The 23,051-nt window shown below is 35.0% G+C and overlaps 1 protein-coding gene and 1 non-coding gene across 4 annotated transcripts in view; both read left to right on the top strand.

The window, feature by feature from the left end:
* MLLT3 (MLLT3 super elongation complex subunit) overlaps positions 1 to 23,051 on the top strand; it is a 289,127-nt gene that overhangs the window by 254,030 nt on the left and 12,046 nt on the right. For all 3 annotated transcript variants that reach the window (XM_027859116.1, XM_027859115.1, XM_027859113.1), the window contains 3 exons: positions 14,457 to 14,532; positions 16,288 to 16,420; positions 18,359 to 18,458. In XM_027859116.1, the coding sequence (XP_027714917.1) occupies positions 14,457 to 14,532; positions 16,288 to 16,420; positions 18,359 to 18,458 (309 nt within the window). The remainder of the gene's footprint in view (positions 1 to 14,456; positions 14,533 to 16,287; positions 16,421 to 18,358; positions 18,459 to 23,051) is intronic.
* Positions 865 to 976, top strand: LOC114040906. The gene has a single exon (XR_003568853.1). It is a non-coding gene; the product is annotated as a U6 spliceosomal RNA (small nuclear RNA).

Below are 23,051 nucleotides of genomic sequence, written 5' to 3'. Positions count from 1 at the left end.
CCAAGAAATATTGGCCTTTCATATCTATCCTGAACATTCAGCTGAGAAGCAAACCTAAACCTTTATTTGAGAATGCTGCAGATTGTGGATGCCATTTCCCTAATTTAGTAGTTTGGATCTCAACCTGTCTGATTCATCTGCATGAAGAGAAAATTGAGGTGAACAGGGAAGGGACGCAGGAGAAGACCTTTAACTGGTTCTGTCCTGAGTTGCCATTGTTGAAGGACATCCTTTGAGCTAATTTCAGACCCATAAAAAAATCTATTTAGTGATTAGTAACCAGCAGATAAGAGCAGAAAGCCCAAGTGAATAAAGACCATAAATACCAAAGTCCTTGGGATAACAGCCTGTAAAACTGTCAGAAAGCTTTGCTTAAGTGACAAAAGATAGCCTCTGGTAACAAGAAGTGTTAGCCCAGCAGGCACTATTCCATATTCATAGATGTAAGGCCCAATTTAGTCTTTTGAAAAAGCTTTTACATTTTTTTTTCCTAGCAGTACCTGTGTCCTTTATTTTTTAGTGACTCTGAAAAAAATAATCCTTGAAGCTATTTGTGCATCTGTATCTTGTCCTATATCTGATGTCTATTTAAAAGTAGCTTTTCTTTCCAAAAATGTGGCTGATTAGCATTAGAGTTTATCCTAATTTAGATCTCCTTGTTGGCTGAGGTTTTTTAAATCATAATTTCCTATAATATTTATACACAAATACCCATAAATGACTTTATTAATACAGAAATATGCAGGTTTCCACACAGTCAGGAATTGAATGATTGAAATAAAATGCCTTTATTCAAAATCAAGACACAAAATTTATAAATTTAATATTTTTTCAAAGGTTTTTTTTTTCTTTAGGTACACAAAAGTGTACCTAACACTTCTGCACCACTTCTACTACCATTGAAACAGTATTGGGAAGATTAGCATGGCCCCTGCATAAAATTGATATGCAAATTAATGAAGTGTTCCACATTTTTGTGAAAGATACAGGAGAAAATCTAAGAGATATAAAAACAATATATTAATAATTTTTTTTAGAGAAAGAAGTAAATAAAAGCTTACCAGAACTTTTGCTATAAACAGAAACTATTGTTTTATTGCTACAAAAAATTAAAGATGCTAGAAAAAATGTTCTCATCTTAACAACCTGTAGTTTAGATATATTTTCAGGATTAGGAAAATTTGAGATATTAGTGCCAAGGGTAGGCTTTGTTTTGTGTTCAAATTACATAAATTAATTTTTAATTTTGTAGAAATTATATTCTAATTATTTTCCTCAGTAAAAATAGGTGAATTTTTACTTTTGAATGTTGAAGCTCTAAGGAAACAAGCTTTAAATACCCAAAGTAAAAGTGAGGGTGCTTTCCTATAGCATAATCTTAACTCTTGAGGTTGGAAAATTATATCTATTGATGGCTATTTGCTTTTCAATTTCCCAACTGTGAGAACTAGAGGTGTCATTCACTTGAAGAGAGCAGATGTTAAAGGCCCTTGCCCCCCACCACCTAATCCCAAACACTCTTGAAGAAGAGAAACATTCTGTTACCCAAATAGGCATCTTTTTGATTGTGAGAAAAAGGGGTAAAAGGCTATAAATCTGCCTTCTCATTCTGAAGGGCAACAATGGATTGATTTATGGAGAAAAGCAACTGTTGGACTCATATAAGATTGAGTGCACGAAAATGCACGTTTATTTAGAACCTTGCAAGCATGACTTTTTAAAAACAAATTATTATTCTTAAGGGAAACCTAAGTATTTATCATAGGGAAGACCTTTTTTTAATAGTACATCTTGTGGGGTTAAAATTCAGGGCAGATCACATTGTCCTCCTCTGATATTTAAAAGCATGTTAGGTTTTAGACATTTTGCTCTTTTTAGTTCTTATTCATTTCTTTGCGTTTGGGGGGAGGCTTCTCCCCCCCCCCTTTTTTTTGTTTAAGAATTTCATGTTATATAGTCAGAATGGAGGTAGATGGTAAGTCTAGGAAGCTAATATTTTCAGGAGACATTTCCTACAGAATAGCTCATTTAAACCAGGCTCCTTATTTAATGTGTGGTTTTCAATGGACCCTGATTAAAATGGGTGCTGTAAAAAGAAGAGAAACCCACCCAAAGAGAAACCAGTGAAGGAAATTTTCACGTTAGAAAGATCAGTACCTTTCATTTACTTTTAAATCAGGTTTGATTTGACTCCATTATTTGGTGTTTAAATTCTGTTAAAAGGAATAACCTGGATATTCAACTCTTGATTGTGAGCATGAGGAGTGAAATCCAAGTCCTAGCCAATTTTGAGCAGTATTCACTATAATAAGGCCAATCCTATTTTCCAAATCAAATATCAGAACAATAAAGACAACCTTTTTGTAGTTCTTATTAAAAATACATTTTTACTTTTAAAAATCATGACTGCAATAATTTGGACAGTCATTTAGAGTTTTTTCTAATTCAATTTGGCATCTGTATGTATATCTTATCCATATTCATATCTACATCTATTGCTTACAGATCACCTCAGGATTTGAAATCTTTATGATGTAACGCTTGAGTAAGTAGGATAAGAACAAATTTGTCATTGATAATCATGACAAGAGGACAATAATCAACCACTTATTGCACTATAAGATTTTTAGATTATTTTAATTAAGAAAATTTTGGCTTGTGAAGAAATGATTTATTACCATGGACATAAATTTTTAGTATACATTGCAGGAAACAAGCATTTTTAAGCACTTACTGTGTACCTGGCTCTATATTAGGGATACTAACAGAAGCAAAAAGAAAGACATTCCCTGCTCTCAAGGTACTGAGATTCTAATAAGAGCAGATACAGTAAAGGAAGCTAAAAATATTGGTTGGAGTAGGAGGGAGTGAAGGGGTTAGGGGGAAAGTTTTGAAGTCTGGAAATGAGGATCAGAGCCAGGAGAGGAATGAAGACCTACTAACCTGTAACTACCCCTACTCTCCACCCATCCTCCCCAAAAAATGATTGAAGAATAGAAAGCTGAAGACATGTTAATATTAATCTTCTTGACAGGCTGTTCTGTCTGGGTAAGTAAATTTTTCAGTAAATGTTACTTACAAAATACTGTGATTCCCCAAATCCAATTTCATTATTTGTAAATGAGAAACATAATTGTAGGTCATTTGCTTTTTAGTTATCAATTTTAGAACTTTTTGAAAACTCTATTACAGTCCTTTTCTATGTTAGGAATGCAAATCATCTGGAGTTATTTCAGGCTGTGCACTGTATACCAGCGGGTTATTTCACAAGTAACTGAATAGTAGTCACCCTGACAACAGAACCCATTACTTCTGATAACTGGAGTGTTGTTTGAATGAGAAGGGAACAACTCTAGTGACAGTTTATTCCTAGAGTGACAGAATCAAGGAACGTATGGCTTTTTTTTCAGTTCTATTCCAGTAGATGTTATAGTTATAAGTTCTCTACTAGATACTCCCTGCTTTGTATCTTCTCCCCCTCCCTTTCCACCATTTTACAAAAAAAAAAACATAACCAAAAGGGAAAGGTACGAAGAAAAGAATTTATCTATGAATGATAGAATCTAAAAGTCTAGAAGATATTCAGATTATAAAGTTAGACCAGGACCTTAGAGGTCATCTAGTTTAATGCTTTCATTTTATACACGAGGAAACTGAGGTCCAAAGAAATTTAAGTTAATCGCATACAGTCATATTGCTATTAAGCAGCAGGATTGGAATTTGACCGCAAGGCCTAATTCTTAATTCCACGTGGAATTAATCATCGTCATGTTTGAGAGAGCCACTTTCCTATAGAATCACCATTATCCAAAGGAAGAACTACAAACTATTGATAACCGTATGAAAGATTAGGCCAAATTACTACTATTGAGAGCGATATAATGTAAAAAAAACTTTGAGGTTCTATCTAACATCAGTCAAATTCACAAAAATGACTGACGACAAGAAGTAGTCTATGTTGGAGGGGTTGCAAAAATATGTGCACGCCGGTGTTGATAGAGCTGTGAATTGCTCCGACCATTCTGTGAAGCAAATTAGAATTATGCCCAAAGGCTAGGCATATATTCTAAGGTATAAATATTTGTTACTTTTGCTCCCAATACACAAGGAGGTCAGAGAACCAAAACAGAAACCCGTTGATTGGGGAATAGCCAAAGAAATTGTCATATGGAGATATAATGGATTATTACTGTGCCATAAGAAAGGATGACTATGAAGGCAGAGAAGCCTGTGAAGACTGACATGAACTGATTCAACTTGAAATATTGAATTTTTGAATATTGAAATTTGCATGTTTTGCCCCCCCCCCCCCCCCGCCATTAGTTTGTAAGACTTGCCTTTTTCTCCCCATGCTTAACATAGTGCCTGGCACATAGTAGGTGCTTAATGTGTTTTGATTGATTGATGGAAATAAACAGAATTAGGAAAATCTTACATATAATGACTACCAATGTTTAATACATATAAATAAGAATAAAAATATCTTTGAATGCTGTGTAATTACAGTATAATGACCAAGTCAAGTAATTTATACCTCTTAGCCTACTCTTGCCTTTACCTTGAATCAGTTAAACTCAACAAAAATATTTTGTTAGGTCTGTGTACATAGTATGTTAAGTTAGGAACTTGCCCTTTTTATTGCATAATATCCATTTCCACATTCATTCTTTTAATTACTTAACCTCTGTCAGCCTCAGTTTCTTCATCTGTAAAATGGGAATAATAATACCTACCTCTCAGTGTTATTGTGAGGATCAAATGAGGTAATAATTGTAAAGAACTTAGCACAATTTCTGGCACTTCGTAAGCACTATATAAATGTTAGCTATTATTATTATTATTCTGAGATATCTTATTCATTTTGTAATTATTTTCAGTGGATTTTCTTTTATTATAGCTTCTTGATTTCTAGTTAGTATTGGATAGTATGCTAATGATACTCATGGATTTATTTTATACACTATTGCTTTATATTGTCATACAGTAATTTTTCTCTGTTCTCTCTCTCTCTCTCTCTCTCATTTGGATAAAAGGACCATATTTGCCACAAAAAAAGATCAGTAGAGTGACTTTTGTCTATTTTTTATAGAATATTTTTGTAACATAGGCATTAATCCATTTTTAAAAGTTTGATAGGATTCCCTTTTAAATTCTTCTGGTAATTCATATTGCTTCCTTCTGCCTTCCCACCCTAACCCCAAGAAATAAAGTTATTTAAGCTATCTTCCTTTTTTTTTGTTCATTTGGTTATTTTATTATTTGGAGGTACTCATTAGTTTCCTTTTGAAGTCCCTTTTGTTTGCGTGTAATTGTATAATTTGATACATTTTTATTTATTTTTTATTTTGATAGATTTTCCTCTCATTCTTTTTTTTTTCTTTTTTGGTGAGGCAATTGGGGTTAAGTGACTTGCCCAGAGTCACACAGCTAGTGAATGTTATGTGTCTGATGCCAAATTTGAACTCAGGTCCTCCTGACTCCAGGGCTGATGCTCTATCCACTGTGCCACCTAGCTGCCCCTTTCCTCTCATTCTTGATGAGATTCACTAAGATTTAAAACTTTTGTTAATATTTTATTTTAGAAAACAGCATTTATTCTAGTTTGTGAATTTTATGTCTTTATTTTTGAGTACTCCAGTTTTCAGGATTCCTTCATTTTTACTTGTTTAGGGGCTACTAATTTATTTAATTTCTCATCTTTCACGTTTCTTGCTAATTTTTCTATTTTGTTAATATAAGTTTTCAGGAACAAATTTTCCATAAGTTTTGTTATGTTGTTTCATTCTTATAATTACGTTTAATGTGACTTTTTTGTTTCTCTGATTTGTTGTTTATTCAGAATATTGTTACTTAGGCTCCCTTTAGGTCTTCATTTTTTGTTAATCTTTTCTCTGTTATTAATTTTATTGCGTTATTGTCCATGTGGTTATTTTCTGCCCTAACTCATGGTTAGTTTTTATAAGAGTAACTTGATATCCTGAAAAATATGTAAATGCTTTAGCATTCCCATGTAGAAGTTGCCATAGGTCAGTCAAATCTAATTTATGTTACAATTCATTCATCTCTGCATGTTATGTCATCTTTTTTTAAAATTGGATTTCTAATTCTAAGAGAAGAAAATTAAAATCTCTCCTTGGTTTTTTAATCTCTTTCTCTTTGAGTCGGAAATTTAATCCATCCACATTTAAGGTTATACTTGTTAAGTTCATGTTTTCTTCCATTAACTATATAAATATATCACAGAAAAAGTTGAAAGCACTTTTAATTATAACCCAATCCTCATTAATCATCTTTGGCAGTACTGTTCTTTTGCATATTCTAAATTAAGGGGGAAAAAAGTAATGAAACCATGGAATGATGTAATTACTTGTGGATGTACTATGTTACTGTGCCTAATAAAATGTTCCCCTGACTAATGTATCTCAAGTTTTCAATCACAATAAAAAGAGAAGAGAAAATAAATTCAGATATACTGAAAATGAGGGTACCTTATTCCTTGAATCATTCCTATCCCAGAACTAGATTAATTTGCTGCCCTTTCTGAATGTTCTGTAAAAAAGAAATGTTAACAGATATAAGTATTAAATGCCTATCCATTTGCTTTATTGGAGATAAGCTTCCTTTTTTTCCAATGAAATAATTGTAGCAGTTCATATTTAAGTAGCTCTTTTCAGGTATCAAAGTGGTTTCCTTGTAACTTTACTATTGTTAACTATGTTATTAGGAGATGGACATGAGACATCAAATTTCATAGGTACAGAGAACTCCAGGTGAGCAAACTCCTCGGAGGAGTATTAGGTCAACACAATCTCTGCAACTTTGTTTTAGAGCATTGTCCAGAGCAGCACTTCTCAAGCTATTTGGTCTTAGGACTCTTTTATACACTTGAAAATTGACCCTTTTTTTAAGTGGTTTTTTTTTTTGTTTAAGTGGTTTATCATCTACATTTACTGTTTAATTAATCAAAACAGATAAAATTTTAAAATATTTAGTGAACACTAATAAACTCATTACATGTTAGTATAAGTAATGTTTTTGTATAAAATAGCTTTATTTTCCAAAATTAAAAAAATAGTGAGATGAGTTAGTTTTGTAATTTTTGCAAATCTATTTAATGTGTAGCTTAATAGAAGATATTTGAATTCTCATCTGCATCTAAATTCAATCTGTTGCAAGTGTCAAAATCTGGCCTCACACAGATGTGTAGTTGGAAAAGGGAGGAGTATTTTAATAGGCAATAATGTATTAGTATTATTATAAAAATGGTTTTGACCTCATGAACTCACTGAAAAAGGTCCTAGGAACCCCCAAAGTCCTCAGACCACACTTTGAGGACCACTGGCCCAGAGTACCTAAGAGGTCAAATGATGAGCCCAGGTTTACACAGCTAGCATGTATCAGAAACTAGGACTTAAACTAGGTCTTTCTGGCTTCATGGTCAGTTCTCTACTTTGCCTTACTATGAATATTGTCATCCCTATTTTGTAAGTGCAGGTTTACTTTGTATACAGTAGAAATTTAATAATTGCTTCTTGATTTGAAATGAATTAAATGGTGAAGTTGATGCTTAGAAAGGGTAACTTGTTATGGCAGCATCAAGACTATCTTTTTCTAAGCATGTTTGGAGACTACAAAGGAGAAAAAAAATCTTTATGCCTTATTTCAAGTTTTAATGAGCTATTTATAACTTATGGTTTCTATTTCAGACATCAAATCTGTTCCTGAATTTTTGTAAGGCAATCATGTCATGAATGCTCTAGAAAAGCTTTCTGTTCAAAGAAGGTTTATGGTGAACAATTTCCTAAAGGAAAGAACACTTCTATGGAGAGAACAAATAGCCCTTTTAATATAAATATGAATTTAGAACGTATTAATTTTGCTTAAAGTAGGTGTACATTTGTAGATTGTTTGAATTGTGGAATCTAGAAAATTTCCAGTTACATCTAATGACAGAATTGCAATTTTGCACATTTAATATGACTCAGTTACCATTGGTCGTTATTTGCCATGGGCTTGGATTAAGCTGACTAATATTGTAAAAGCCTTGGCACATCATTGCTTGAGGATTGTTTAATAAATGTTTATTGATGATGGTGATAATAATAACCCTGGTATGTCAAGGTGCATTCTAGCAGACCATTACTGGAAGTCACCAGTTCGGTTGAATTGTGGCCTGAAGCTAAAATGTTTGTGATGCCATAACTACAGTGCTTCCCAGTACTCTCTGCACCCAAGTCTAACAGGTTACGGAGTTGGTGTCTGATATAGGGTATAGAGTAGGTATACTAGGAGGTAACATGTAGGGGACATAGATGCTCACCAGACTCTGTACATTGGGGGAAAAGGGACAAAGGACAGCCTAAATTTGTGGTTCGTGAGTATAATGATTTCAGAAGCTCTTTCAGGTTCGTAATTCACCATTTCCTGGCAGCTTGTTTCTTTCCTGCAGTACTGAGATGAGAGATTAAGTGACTTGCCTCAGGTTGCACAGCCAATATGTCACCAGCAGAACTTCAACACATGTCCTTCTGGCCTCAAAGTCAACTCTATCAGCTACCTCCATACTAGAATGTAACTATTCTTGATAAGTCTTTGCTAAATTCATTCCAGCGTGTCATTTCCCCCTGACTCCCAGTCCAGTAAAATCATGCCTTAATATAATCATGCCCTTCATTAACTTGCTCTATCTTCTAACAAAAGAAGAACATTGATGTTTAAAAAATACTTTCCCCACTCCATGAGGTAGGCTGTACCAATGTTACTGACTTTACATGTGAGGAAATCAAGATGCTAAGAGGTTAAGTTGCTTACTGTCAAAGCTGGGGTTGATTTGAATCTGTTATTAAGTTATGCTGGCTGCTAGGTGGCACGGTGGATAGAATGCTGGACATGGAGTTGGGAAGAATTAAGTTCAAATCTGACATCAGGCACTTACTACTTGTGTGACCCTGGGCAAATCACTTAATTCTGCCTCAGTTTCTTTCTTTGTAAAACAAGTTGGAGAGGGAAATGGCAAACCACTTCAGTTTCTTTACCAAGAAAACCCCAAATAGGGTCACAAAGAGTCCCTAAATGACTGAACAACAAGAAGTTAAGTTATGCCTTCCTGTCTTTTGTTGAGGCAGCAAGGTACAATGGAAATAGCATTGGTTTTTTAGTCATAGAATGTGACTTTGAATTTTGAGCCTACTATGTTATCAAGTCACTTTATCTCTTTATGAGCCTCAGTTTCTTTATATATTAAAAGGAAGGAAGGTCAACTAGATAATCTCTTTTCTAGCTCTAAGTTCTTTATTAACCCAGGTCTCTTGATTTTTCAGCATTCCTTTCCATTGCCTTCTCAACATTACCTCTCCTTGCCTATTTCCCAAATCTTATAATATGGAATAGGGCTTTGCCATCAAACGTACTGAGCTATAACAGAATCCGTGAGTTGTTTTTGTTTTTAACACCATGATTATTGCAATGTGATTAGATATGACCTTAATCTATCAATGAAGGAAAAGTGTATCAATAAAACATTTTTTTAAGGCACAGAAGAACGAAAGGAGCAGAAGCAGAACAATTTATATTATGAAATCAATATTATAAAAAGGAACAATTTTTAAGACTTTTATAAACTAATCATGAAATAAACAGAACCAGAACAATTTATCCAATAGTAGTGTAAAAACAAACAATTTTGAAAGCACTAAGCTATGATCACTACAGTCACTATTCATGATTGCAATGGACCAATGATGAGGCATTCTATTAGTTATAAAGAAGCGATAGATTTATGATGTATAATGTTGTATACAGTCATTTGGGGAATTTATTTTGTTTGACTATGCATATTATTAATTCATTTCTCCTTTTTACACTAATGGGATTGAGAGGGAGAGAAAATAAATGTTTTTTTATTTTTTTAAATAGAGATTTTGAGGTACTGTAGATTTAAAATGCATGAACTTTCAGATGAGGTTACTGTATTATTAATTTCACTTAATTTTCACTTTGTCACAAGAGACATGATGAAGAGAGTGATCTATAAATTTTTGTACTGCAAAAACAAAACATATCAATGAAACTTTAAAAAAAGAAAATTAAGTACACATAAAATTAAAAATTCAGAAGGATACACAAATAGCAATTTTGTCAGGACCTGGTTAAATTTTATACATATTGATTCATATATATATTTTTTACGTATTTACATATATAATTATATGAATTTAAGGCTGCTCTAATTACACATACTCGTCCTTAAAAAACAAACAAGTTCAGTTTATAAAATCCTTGGTTTTTTTATATATTGAAATGTTTGCATTTTTTTATAATTAAATTCACAATCAAATGTTTTTTCACATTTAAAAAATGAATAATAACAGACTAAGTGATGCATTTCTCAAAAGGTAGGCATAGTGGAATGTTTAAATTCTTACTCTTTTGTTAGAGTGCCTCATCAGCTTTGGAGCAGCTCTGTGTTTTTTCTCACGTGTATAACTTCCTGCCAGGCTGGGAGATGGTGTTGAGGTTTTGTGCTGACAGTAAGTGTGATAGAAGCCAATGAAACAGCCCAGCTGGTGTGGCAAGCTACTGTTGGCCAAAGCAGTATTTGGTAAGAAATCAGAATTTAAAGAAAAATCACATTTCTTTCTCATTTTGGCCAACTCTGCCTATAAGAACCTTAACAGTTATCCATTCCCACTGAGGAGGTGGCTGAGCCAGGAAGGGATATGAAGTCAAAAATGAATTGAGAAATTTTGGAACTTGTAACAAGCCAGGTGCTGCTTTTGAGCAACATACATTCCTTTCCCCTTTCCTTTTCCCTTTTCTTCTAGCCTTTCCGTGAGATATTGTGTGATTCTTGTTCAATTTAGTAATTTCAGTCACGTCCAATTCTTTGTGACCCCATTTGAGGTTTTCTTGGCAAAGAAACTTCAGTGGGTTGCCATTTCCTTCTCCAGCTCATTTTACAGAAGAGGAAATGGAGGCGAACAGGGTAAAGTGACTTGTCTAGGGTCACACAGCTAGCAAGTGGTTGAGGCCAGATTTGAATTTGGAGAGAGGAGTCTTCCTGACTTCAGGCTCAGAACTCTATCCACTGTGCCACTTAACTGCCTTGATTCTAACCAAAGTAAATCCACTTCCTCTTACACAGAAGGACCAAGATGAGAGTAGGAATATCCATCTCCTGGCCAGTTAAGTGCCACAGAGATTTTTGTTTGGTTTTAATATATATATTTTTAATATAATATATATTAATATATCATAATATATTGTTTTTCAATATAATATATTGAAAAGACCATGGAACACTTTTATGGAGTCCTGATCTGAATTATATAATTAATATTTGCAAACTAACAAAATTAATTTACATTTTAATAGTCTCTAAGGGTCCCTGTTAGCTTCAACGTTATAATATTCTGTGTTCTAGCTGCTGACAGTGTTTGGATACTGCTGTTCATCATTTGTATTCCCCTTCTCTCTCCTACCCCTCACCCCACCCCGGGCCCCCTTATTACAACATAGTTTAGTAGATAGCCCACTGGGCTTGCAATCAGGAAGACTTGGATTCAGATCCTTCCCTAGACACTAAACTGGGTTACCCTAAGCAAGTAACTCAACCTCTCTGTGCCTCAGTTTTCTTATCTGTTAAATGAGTAGGTTGGACTTGATTGCTTCTTAGGTCCTTTTTAACTCTAAATTTATGATCTTATGACCTAGTATATGTCTTTTACATGTTTGCCTATGTCAGTATGTCTCATTTTAATACACAGCAGTCTTTGTTCCTTTGGATCACATAATTATTAACCTTATTTGACCCAACCTTAAGACTGCCTCTTAGTTGGGTTCTTGTGTATTGATGTTGGTGCTTGAAAGACAAGTGGATATGTAGCATAGAAGGAGTAAAAGTGGTATCGTATAGGTTTCTTCTGTTATTGTAAATGTCACTCTCAGTTTTGGAGTCAGACTAAATTGGAATGGACTCAGTTGGAAAGATGTCCTTCCAAAGCAGGTCAAATGAAGCCTATTGGTTTGGTAGTGTGAGGAGTAAAATCTCTCTGCTGCCAGCAGAAGCCTAGTATTTGGCTGCATGGGCTTTGGTTTCCAGTCTATCAATTTTTTATGGAAGAAAATGACAACTTGGAAGACAAAAGAACAAAATGGGATTCAAGGATTGAGGATCTGCAGCCAGTTCTTACTAATGTTATTCAGTTCAGTAACATACAGTCTGTCTGTACTATACTGTAAGTATATATATATATGTATATATATATATTTTTTTTTTTACAAGAATAAAGATATTACAATCATCTGTATTTAGAAACAGATTCCTCTTTTCTGGAAGACAGTAGAGATGTATGGGTTTGTATAGTGTAGATCATGCCTTTTTTTTTAATGAAGGGAAAACCAATCTTCTACTTGTTAGAGCTTGTGTTTTTTGGTTCCATTTCTGCAAAGATTCCGGCACATTTTTTTCTATCTAGCCTAAGAATGGATCAAAAACTGAAAAAAAAATTGTTTCAGCTGCATAAAAATTGTTCCTCAGGCTATTTGGGGAGGAGGGGTTGCAGAAGGGATGGCAACATAGATTTCTATAGGGTGTAGCTTTATTTCTGAAGGGTGGGAGAAGACTAATAAATATTGACTGCCACACAAACTAATGATCATCTATGCTACAAGTGGTCATTTTTGTCAGACATTTTTAGTGATCAGCTCAGCCTGGTGGAAAATGGATGTGTCTTGTGTAATAGTAGATTGTCTGTTCACAAACTATTAATACATATTTGTTGAATAAATGGCAGAATTACAGAACTGGGAGGATTTGGGGAGGCTAAGTAGTCTGCATTAGGAGCAAACATACTGCAACAGTAATAAGAATTGGTGGGAAAGAACTTGCAATAATCGTATTTGAGTGACAGTGAATTCTTTTTTTTAATGAGATTTTAAAAATTGTTATCCATGCAAGTTTTGGGGGATCATAGTCAGTCCTTTTACTACCTTAGACCATACATTTTTCCCTCTCCCCGCAAATATTTTCTGATTCTATTCCTAACCAAGAGAATCCTAATGTGTTTCAAAGAAGACATAATCCGCTTCCCTTTATGTAGTCAGTTAATAGATATTTGCTATATGCATTGTACAATGTTCTGGGCATGGCAGGTTGGGTGGGGTAGGGAGAAAGGGGAGGCTACAAAGCCATACCAGACATGATCCCAACTGTTAAAGTGTTTAATGTTCTAATTAGGAAGAAAAGAATCATATAAGGCAGTATATGCAAGTTCAAAATTACTGTTACATACAAGAAATATTAATACAAGTTCAAAAGAGAAAGATGTTAGTTGGGATGATATGGGAGTCTTTCAAGAAATGGAACCTCCTTCTTCTTACACGTATTCTCTGTGTCCCACAAAATTCCCTAAGACTATAGATTATAGAACAAATACACCGTAGTTTTGTAGAGCATGCCTGTATCCATCGCTTGTGGATGGCTTGAGCTCTGGAGTTCTGAGCTGCAATAGGGCTAAAGCTGATAGGGTCCAACAACAACATCGTGAGCCCCTGGGGAGTAATAGGGCCACCAGGCTGCTTAAGGAGGAACAAACCAGTCCAGGTTGGAAATGGAGCAGGTCAAAGCCTCAGTGCTGGTTAGCATTGTGATCTGTGATTGGCAATTCCACCTTTTAGAGAAAGCCTTTTCCAATCCTGCTTAATGCCTTCCCCCAGTTAATTATTTCCTACTTATCTGGTATATAGCTTGATTTATATATACTTGTTTACATGTTGCCTCCCCAATTAGATTGTCAGTTCCTTGAGGGCAGAGATTATCTTTTGTTTCTTTTTGTATCCCTAACACTTAACATAGTGCTTAGCACGGAGTAGGCTCTTGATAAATGTTTACTGGTTGATATACTACTCACTCATTGTTGGAGCATGGGCTTTGAGTTGCTTCTCTCAGAGAAGCAAAGAATTTGTGGTGCCCCATCCATGCTGTCCATCTGGCCCCATTGTGACCAAAGTTATACATTTATGAGTCAAGATTACAGGCACTGTCTTTGGACTTGGAACAGAGTGAAACCAACTGGCTCCTATTGTGATCCTACCCATGACTTTCCCTTCATTACCACCATACTTTAACTCCTTGAGCAGAACTAACCATTGCAAATTGATAGGGTAATAAATGTTGGTCTTCAGCAAGAGATCTTAACAAGGATGAACAAGAGGAACAAGATCAAAACCAGGTTTTTCTGCTGTTGATATGGACAAGCAAGTCTGTGCATATATCAGCCCATGTCCTTGTTTTTCTATATCTCTAAAAAACCAGGAGCATAGACTGGTGTGTGCCAGTTGTTAAGCCTGGCAGATGAAGATTATAAGAAATTGTGTTATTTTAACGCTTGTGTCACTTGAATTTACCCTTTTGTTGACTTGTTTCCCCTTTTTTTTCTTTCTATTTTTTTTTAAAGTCTGAACAACCTAGTCCGGCCAGTTCAAGTTCAAGCTCGAGCTCCAGCTTTACTCCATCCCAGACCAGACAACAAGGTACCCAAACCATCTAAGAATTTCGAAAGCTAAAAAGAAACCAAAAAGGAATGCTGTTAACCATTTGGTTTATGGTATTTCTTCTACTATCATTTCATAAGAATGAATGATAACTTGGCTTCTATTAAATTTTCTATTATTCCTTCATGGTTTATGTGGATTTAATTCTAATGTCTAAGAGGTAGTTATTATATTTTTTTTTGGATCCATACACTATAAACTCTCATTTTAAAAAGGAATAGGAAGATTCCAGTGAGACTGACCCCAAATAAAATATTATACAAAAGACTAAATTTGTAGTTGGACCATTTAAACATTTCTCTTATAGACACTGGCCAGATACCTGCAGACATCTCTAATTTATTCTCTAAGGAATTTGAATTGAATTCTAACTGGTTATTTTTCCTTTATCATTATGTATCAAATTTTAGTATAAATGAACTCAGATTCAACAAGCTTAATGTAGGGTAGGTAGACATCTGTAGTCTATGTGAAACCCCCCCCCCCCAGCAGATATCAGATTGATATATCAAAGAGTCATTTGCTTTAAAATATCTTATGTCCATCTCTCAATCACAGTTAACATTATCCAATGAAATTTTGTGTTCTGAAAGAGAATAAATGGTTAATAATCCTCCTAATGGGGGTGGGGAGTAGGGGAGAGGAGGGAAGGGGAAGAGTAAACTAGAAAGTTAATAGGAGATCATTTTGGCTATTCAAAACTCTTATTCCAATGAGCCCAGGACAAAAGCAAAGTGATTTGGGTTTTGTATCTTGGATTGCAAAGTGATCAAACTTTGGGAATTGAGCTAATAAAATCCTCAGTTTAAATTAGGCTTTAGGATTATCTAATCCAGAATCAAAGTGCCTCCTACCCATTTGTATTCATCCAACTTTTAACTTATTCCCCATATTTATTAACTCAGAGTGGAAGATAAGCTAGTATCCTGCTGATTTTCTCTTTGTCTTTCCGGATATGCTCTGCTCTAGAATCAAGTCACTTTTCTTTGCTCATCATAAAGCTGGATTCTTTCTTGAATTTTCTCACTAATGCCTTGTGCTCATCTTTGTAAATGCACTCTGGCCTTTTATCAGAGATTACTTGAAAAGTGGAAAACCATTTTTATGAAATTGTTGCAGAAAGGGTCATTTCACTAGCTCAGATGAATTTGAAGACCGAGGTCACCATTTGCAGCATGGAATTTGAAATACCTTGAAAATCTGAAGTTTACTAAAGTTCGTGCTTGACCTGAAATTGGCCTTGAAATAAAGGGAAACAGTTAAAGAGATGAACCTAAAGAGATCAAAAACAGCCACACAAAGGCTGCATTGCCTAGAACAAGTTACAACCAGAGTGATTTATTAGACTCTGCTTTTGAATGGATGGATTAACCTAACAGAATAACTGCAGCTTACTAATAGGTCTCTACAGATCTTTTTAGGTGTAAATTGGGTTCAGGAAGGAAAAAGAAAAAGAGACAGCACTAAATTCCTTTAATATAGACTTCTCAAATAAATATATGCTTAGTCAAATGTATGTAGTGCAAACAGTACTTAATTGGCATAGTCCCTTTCTAGAAGAACTACCAATATTACTCAAATTTGGTGAAACCTTTTAATAGTAGTTGGGCTCTGTTCATAGTGAGCTTCTGTTAAGCTCGCCTATCTATCCTATTTATCTGCTTCTGCCTAATAATGCAAAGTGAATCCTAAGTTCCCTCTGTTTTGCCCCTATGGTTTATTTTCATTACATAGGTCCATTAAGGTCTATAATGAAAGATCTGCATTCTGATGACAATGAAGATGAGTCAGAGGAGGCAGATGAGAATGACAATGACTCCGAAATGGAGAGAACTATAAATACCAGAGGAGGCAGTCGGAGTCGCAGGTGAGTATCTTTTTTTGGCAAGGAGGAGCTGGATGGTAGCTTTTAAGAAGACCTACCAACATCAAAATAGTTTGAATACAAACCTTATTTCAAAGAAAGCTGAAGCAGTGATGCTTAATGTTCCCATTAAATTGGCATATGAATATCCCATGTTATGCATGTGTTATATCTACAGGAAGCCATTTATCTTAATCTTGTCAATCTCAGTGATTGACATTACAGCCCTGAAGCAACTGTAGCAGAAAAATTCAGGTTTTTTTTTTCCCTGTAGAATTATTGTCTTTTATTCCTCAGGATATTCTCTAAGCTCCAAGGAAGTTGTTTTTGGCATTTGATATTGGAAATACAATGTGTTCCTAGAACTTTCTTTCTTAGTGCACTAACACTTAGATTCCTAAGCAGATTTGCAGCTGCAAATTGGTAGGTAATCCATATGATATATTTTAAGAGCCAACCTGAAATTACCCTGAAGTTGTATTTATTATAAATGTGCCAACTTGTCTTCCTTTTCCTACTGTTTTAAATGCTATATAACATTTATATTGTACTCTTAGATTTTTAAAGTTCTTTACCTATATTATCTCATTTAGATACTATTATTATCGTCATTTTACAAATGAGGAAACTTTGGCTGAGGTTAGAGTCACACAGCTAGTAAGTGTCTGAGGCATAATTCTGGTCTTTCTGATTCCAAAACCAGTGCTCCAGCCTGCTAGCTTTCTCATAAATTACATTTCTAGTATTTATTGATGTTTCCTTTTTCTGGTGGCCCCATAATTGCTGAAAGGATGCTATATTGAACATAACGTGTGCAGCTTGTTAAAAGGGAAAAATTGACATGACCTCCTAAACTGTCAACACCTCGATGTTACTCTAGGAGAACTGAAAGTACAATATATGCACAATAAGCCCAGTCAATTACTACTTCTCAGCTAGTCCAACATATTCTTATACACACACTTGTTCTGTGAATTCTCCTAAATAGGAAAAAATAGGTTGAGGGTTAAGTAATCAATAAGCCCCCCCACCAACATTTCCATCCATAATCTGCTAATCTGTGGAAGAAAGAGAAAGAAACAGCAAATGTTGGTATGTTTAAGAACCTATAAAAAGAGGTTAAAATCCTGGCAGGGCTACTCACTGCTTTCTCGACCTTGAATCAGCTATTTCCCCATGCTTTCCTTCTGTGGCTTCCAGTTTCCTCATTTGTAAAATGGGATCATTAGATTCAATGATTTTAAGGCCCCTTGTATGCCAGATTCCATGATCATCTGAAGCTGATTTAAACAAAAAAACCTACTGAAATTGTAATTGTTCTCAACTGTTGGAAGACATTACTGTACTTATGAAGGCCATTTTTTTTTACCATGACCTGATACTATAGTCTATGGAGATTTTATGCATGTTTTCATATGGATGATATGTGAATGTTCCAGATTTGAGAAAGTGTGGTTATATAAAGCACTGCTGTTTACATGCTAAAAAAGCAACAATCTACAATAGGAGAAATCTACAATAGAAGATTGAGTGATTTTCCTAATATGGCATGCAGTTGATTCCAATAGTATCACTGTTAATTCTCCTTAATTCAGGGTCTGAATTGCCCAGTTCCCTTTTACTGTTTCTGTTATTTCTCATTTGACCATTGGGCCTTTGGACCATTGTGGGTATATATTATCATCTTTATAAGAGGAAGGGAGGGGAGGGAGAATGAAAGGGAATTGAAGTAGAAATGGGTCTCCTTTCATATAAGCTAAAATGAAAACCTTATTGGGGAAGGTCCTGTCATTGAAAGTATGAGGTAAATCATCCTATTCAGTTCTTGTTTTTGATTGATTTTCAAAACTACATTTCATTTCTTAGGTCCTTATAACTTGCCTGTGTTGCTAATGCTCCTTCTATGTGTGTCTCCATCTTTTCTTCCTTTTGTCTTTTCAGAGTTAGTTTAAGTGATGGCAGTGACAGTGAAAGTAGTTCTGCCTCTTCTCCTCTAAGACATGAACCCCCACCACCTTTATTAAAAACCAACAGCAACCAGGTAAGTGGTAGGCTTTGCAATTCAGAAGACTGATAGCCTGAACTCATCTATCCAGAATCAAACTTTTAAGTCACCTTAGGTTCCTGTTGCTTTCAGAAGTATCCCTAATATCTAGTGATAAACAATCAATCAATAAACATTTAGTAAGCATCTACTACCTGCCAGGCACTGTGCTAAGCACTGGGGATACAAAAAGAGGCAAAAGACAATCTCTGCCCTTAAGGAGCTTACATTCAAATGGAGCAGACGTTATGCAAACAAATAAAGGATAAATAGGTGATAATTAGCAAAAAGAAGGTACTTAGAATTAAGAGGGATTGCGGAAGGCTTCCTGTAGAAGGTGGGATTTTAGTTGGAATTTAAAGGAAGCCCTAAAGAACCTATATGAATTGTCACTCTGATGCTCTTTTATCTCCTGGGTAGGGTAATAGGTTTAACTGTTATATGGTACTTTTTCTATAATGTGCTGTGGGACACAGTTGTGACCTAGAGAAAAGTGAGTGCTTACTTTTCTGATTTCCTGAATAGTAGTTCTAATCTTTTTTGATTTCTTTTGCATCTTTTTGGTCATTCATTCAACAAACATTTGTCAAGTTCCTATTATGTGCATTTCATTAGGGTCTGGGAAGATACAAAATCAGATGACATAGAGTCCTTGCCCCCATGGAGCTTATAGTCTTATTGGTAGTGCAGAATAACAACAGTACAAAATATTGGCTGAGTGGTCAGTTTGTTTTTTTAACATTAATTTTTTTCTTCTTTTTAAAATCTTTTAACTTTATTTTCAACGTTTATAAGATTTTGAGTTCCAAATTTTTTTTCTCCTTCCCTCCCCAAGACAGCATGCAATCTGATAGAGGCTATACATGTGCAATCATATTAAATATATTTCCACATTAGTCATGTTGTGAAAGAAGAATCAGAACAAAAGGGAAAAACCACAAGTGAAAAACTCAGACTCCATAGTTCTTTCTCTGGTTGTGGATAGCACTTTCCATCAGGAGTCTTTTGGGATTGTCTTGGATCATTGTATTGCTGAGAAGAGCTAAGTCTATCAAAGTTGGTCATCCCACAATGTTGCTGTTACTGTGTACAGTGTTCTCCTGGTTCTTCTTGCTTTCCTGAGTGGTCAAAAGTGCTGTACGTGGTATGAAGTAGGCAAGTCTCCTCTCTAATTGAACCATTGTCTCAAAAAATCTAATGAAAATGGTTCATCATTGTTGTTTTTTATTTCTTAATATGAGATCTGTCCCATCTTGCCTCTTTCTCTCCACTCACAACCACCAGCCTATTTCAGCCCCTAAATGTCTTTCATTTGGACTCTTAAATCTTCTCTAGTTCTTGCCCTTCAGTCTGCTACCCTCAAGTCCCACAGCATTCTTCACGCAACTACCAGAATAACCTTCCTAAAGACCATATTTGATGATGAGAACCAACATGTCATGGCGGGGTTGGGGGAGGGAAAGATGGGAGGAAAGAGCATCGAACTTGGTGCCAGAAGACCTATGTTCAAATTTGAGCTCTACTCCATGCAACCTTTGTGACCATGGGGAGGAAGTCACTTGAGTTCCTTTCTAGATCTAAATACTGTGATTCTTGGGTATTCTCTTGCTCCAAAAAAATCTTAGTGGCTTTTCTATACTCTTTTGGATAAAATAGTATTTTTTTTTTTAGCCTGGCACTTCAAATGTAAAGCCCTTTAGGTCTTAACCTGTTGATTCCCCCCCACCCCCTCACCCTAGTAGAATGTAAATTAATTGAAGTCTATGGACTACGTCATTTTGATATTCAAAGCTTTCAACAATCTACCTATAACCTATATTTTAAGCCATATCTTGTCTATAACTTTCATCTTGATTCTGGAAATGCATTCTTTCCACATCTCTCCTTTATTTCAAGACCCAGTTCAGACTCTTCTTTCTCCATGATGTTTTCCTTCCCTAACACTCCACACTTAAAATGGAATCTACCTTTGCAAATTTTCTCAAAACACTTTGTCTGGACCTCTCTTTTGCCATTAAGACAATCTACTTTATGTCATTATTATTATTTGGGTATATGGCTTTCCCTTCTATTAAATCATAATCCCTTTTTGAGCAAGAGTTACTGTTATTTAATCTTTGTATTTCCAGAATCCTTAATGAATGTTTGTTGAACTGAATTGAATTATTTCTTCGTTCTTTGGATACAAGCAGTTGGGCTTGGATGTTTCTCTTCCGTCATGATTCTTCATTTGAATGACATGAAGAATTAAAAGAGATAGGTACATAATGCAAAAATCAAATCTCTAGTCATTGTCAGCACCGCCTTTAATGGATGTATCATCATGTTATCCAGTTTGAACAAGGTTGTCTTAAAGAAAGTACTTTGTAAACTGTCAAGGAGGAAATAAGTGTGATCTATTTTATTGTCATCATTGTAGCTTATAATCTGCCATTAAATTAAGTGCTATTATGAGTATTATCTTCTGTAGATGATTCACATTAATGAGCAGGATGAAGAAGAAAAAGATTTTAAGTAACACAAAATAATAAATTTTATATAAACAAACATTAAATCATATTTATTGCTCACATTATAATTAAATGAATAACATTGATATTAAATAAATAAGATTTAATTAATGATTATTAAAAATCACATTTTGCCTTGAAATGTATTTTTGCATTTATATTTGAATGTAGGCATACAGTGCCCTGGGAATTCACATTAAACACAATAAATGAAGACCTACCATGAAGACTTGCCCAGGAGACTTTGAAAGCTATTCAGTTTCCCCTTCCTGGCCCTTTGAGTAATTCCCTTCATCCTTTGCTAGCAATAGATAGTTTTTCTCTTGTGCTATCCAAAGCATCAGGCTAACTGGATTTGCCTTTTCTCAAGCCCTTTTTATGGGTAGGGAGGTAGTTGATTTGTGTCTCAAAAATTTTTTCCTGTTATAGTAAAGGAATAAATGATGAAAACAGTCTTTACAAGAAGCATATTTTTATAGTACCAAATATTAACTGAGATTTGCCATGATATCTCAATTTATAAATGATCAGTAACTGACTATATTCTGTAAATGAGAGTTCATCAGAAAAGATTAATTATGGAAGTCCTATATATTGACACATTTTCAGAGAATGTCCCAAATAATATTATCATGCTATTTCAAAGCTTCCTTGAAGTGTGTGTCCGTGATATCAATAGGAAAACTAGAAAAACTTTCTCCTTTGAATGTTACTGAATTTGAAATAAACAGGAGTCATCATTCCAGCCAAAGTTCTACTGTCATTACTTGAACCTCATTTATGTGTGAACAGAAAACAAAATGCTAAAATACCCTTTAGTGAAAGAGTTCAGAGGATTCATAGCACCATGGTTAATATTCAGAATATAATAAATCACTCTACAGGCTGGTAGACTGCAAAGGCCAGCTGAGTGAAATCAGAGCTCCCATCCAGTTAAACTGGTTTGAAACCAAAACAGAAGAGAAGGTGGGGTACACTTGTATTCTGGAACCATTTTGCTAAAGATAAGAACAGATACTAAATAAAGCAATTGTCTCTAGGATGATATAGCTCTGTCATTCTGTGAGGTTTTCAACAAAGCTGTTTACTTTGCGGCAGTAAGAGATCAAAGGGAAAAGATTAACTGGGCCTTTTTCTGGGCAGCTACTCTGTAACTTGAGGCTGGTCATTGGCACCAGAAGGACCTTCTTGTTCTCTGCCTTTGCAACTTCTAAAGAAAGGACTTGGATCATGACTGTATCTTAATTTTTCATCTCCAGGAACATCACAAACTTTCTTAGGCTATGACACTTAGGAAATGTGGGTGGCATGGGAGACTTCAGTGCTTTTTGGGGGTTCTACCAACTATAATTCCAAATGGAAGGTCAAGTGATGTAACATTAAGTGGTAGTTTTCTACTCTCTGTATTTCGGTAGGGACGACAATGACTGTCCTGTGGAAAGAAACTAAATCTCAAAGGGAAAATTAAGCCAAGTGAAATTATTCTTCTGTCATAGGAGGAACAAATGTTTTCTCTTGCCCCAGTGCTCTGAGGGACCTTGTGTTTTGTCCACCCAGAATGTTCAATTTCTGCCTTCCAACTGCTTCTGAGTTAGGGAGGAGTGCCATCTACTGACCTACCCAATCCTAGACCTGTGTGCATCCTGTTTTCCCTGGAGGTTTCATTTCCAACAACCACAATGGGAAAGACATCCTTCAAAATGGAGGTGTAAAGTGTTTCTTCGGTCTGGATAATATTATAAATGAGTCCCTTGGTTATTTGCAACAACAGGTGACCTTATCATGCTACCAACATTCTATATTTATAATTAACTTAGCCAATTTGCTCATTGAATTATTTTTAAAAAATAGAATTGAGGACACTTCCAATCAACTTTGCTGTTTTGCTTAAAACTAAGCTTATTATCCTTTCAGGCTTCTTGGATATAAAGAAAACAAATGCTTTCAAATATGCATTGTCCTTTTCCCAGAATGTCTCAGCACTAATCCCAACAAATAAGACATTTGTCAATGAAAAATTAGATCTTCAAAGCTTTTCCTTGTCCCAGAATATGGAAGATCTGATAAAAAAAATAGTATA

The sequence above is a fragment of the Vombatus ursinus genome, unplaced genomic scaffold (assembly GCF_900497805.2).
Source record: "Vombatus ursinus unplaced genomic scaffold, bare-nosed wombat genome assembly UNPS02014158.1, whole genome shotgun sequence".
Taxonomy (NCBI): Eukaryota; Metazoa; Chordata; class Mammalia; order Diprotodontia; family Vombatidae; genus Vombatus; species Vombatus ursinus.
This window is presented reverse-complemented; position numbering and strand designations above follow the sequence as displayed.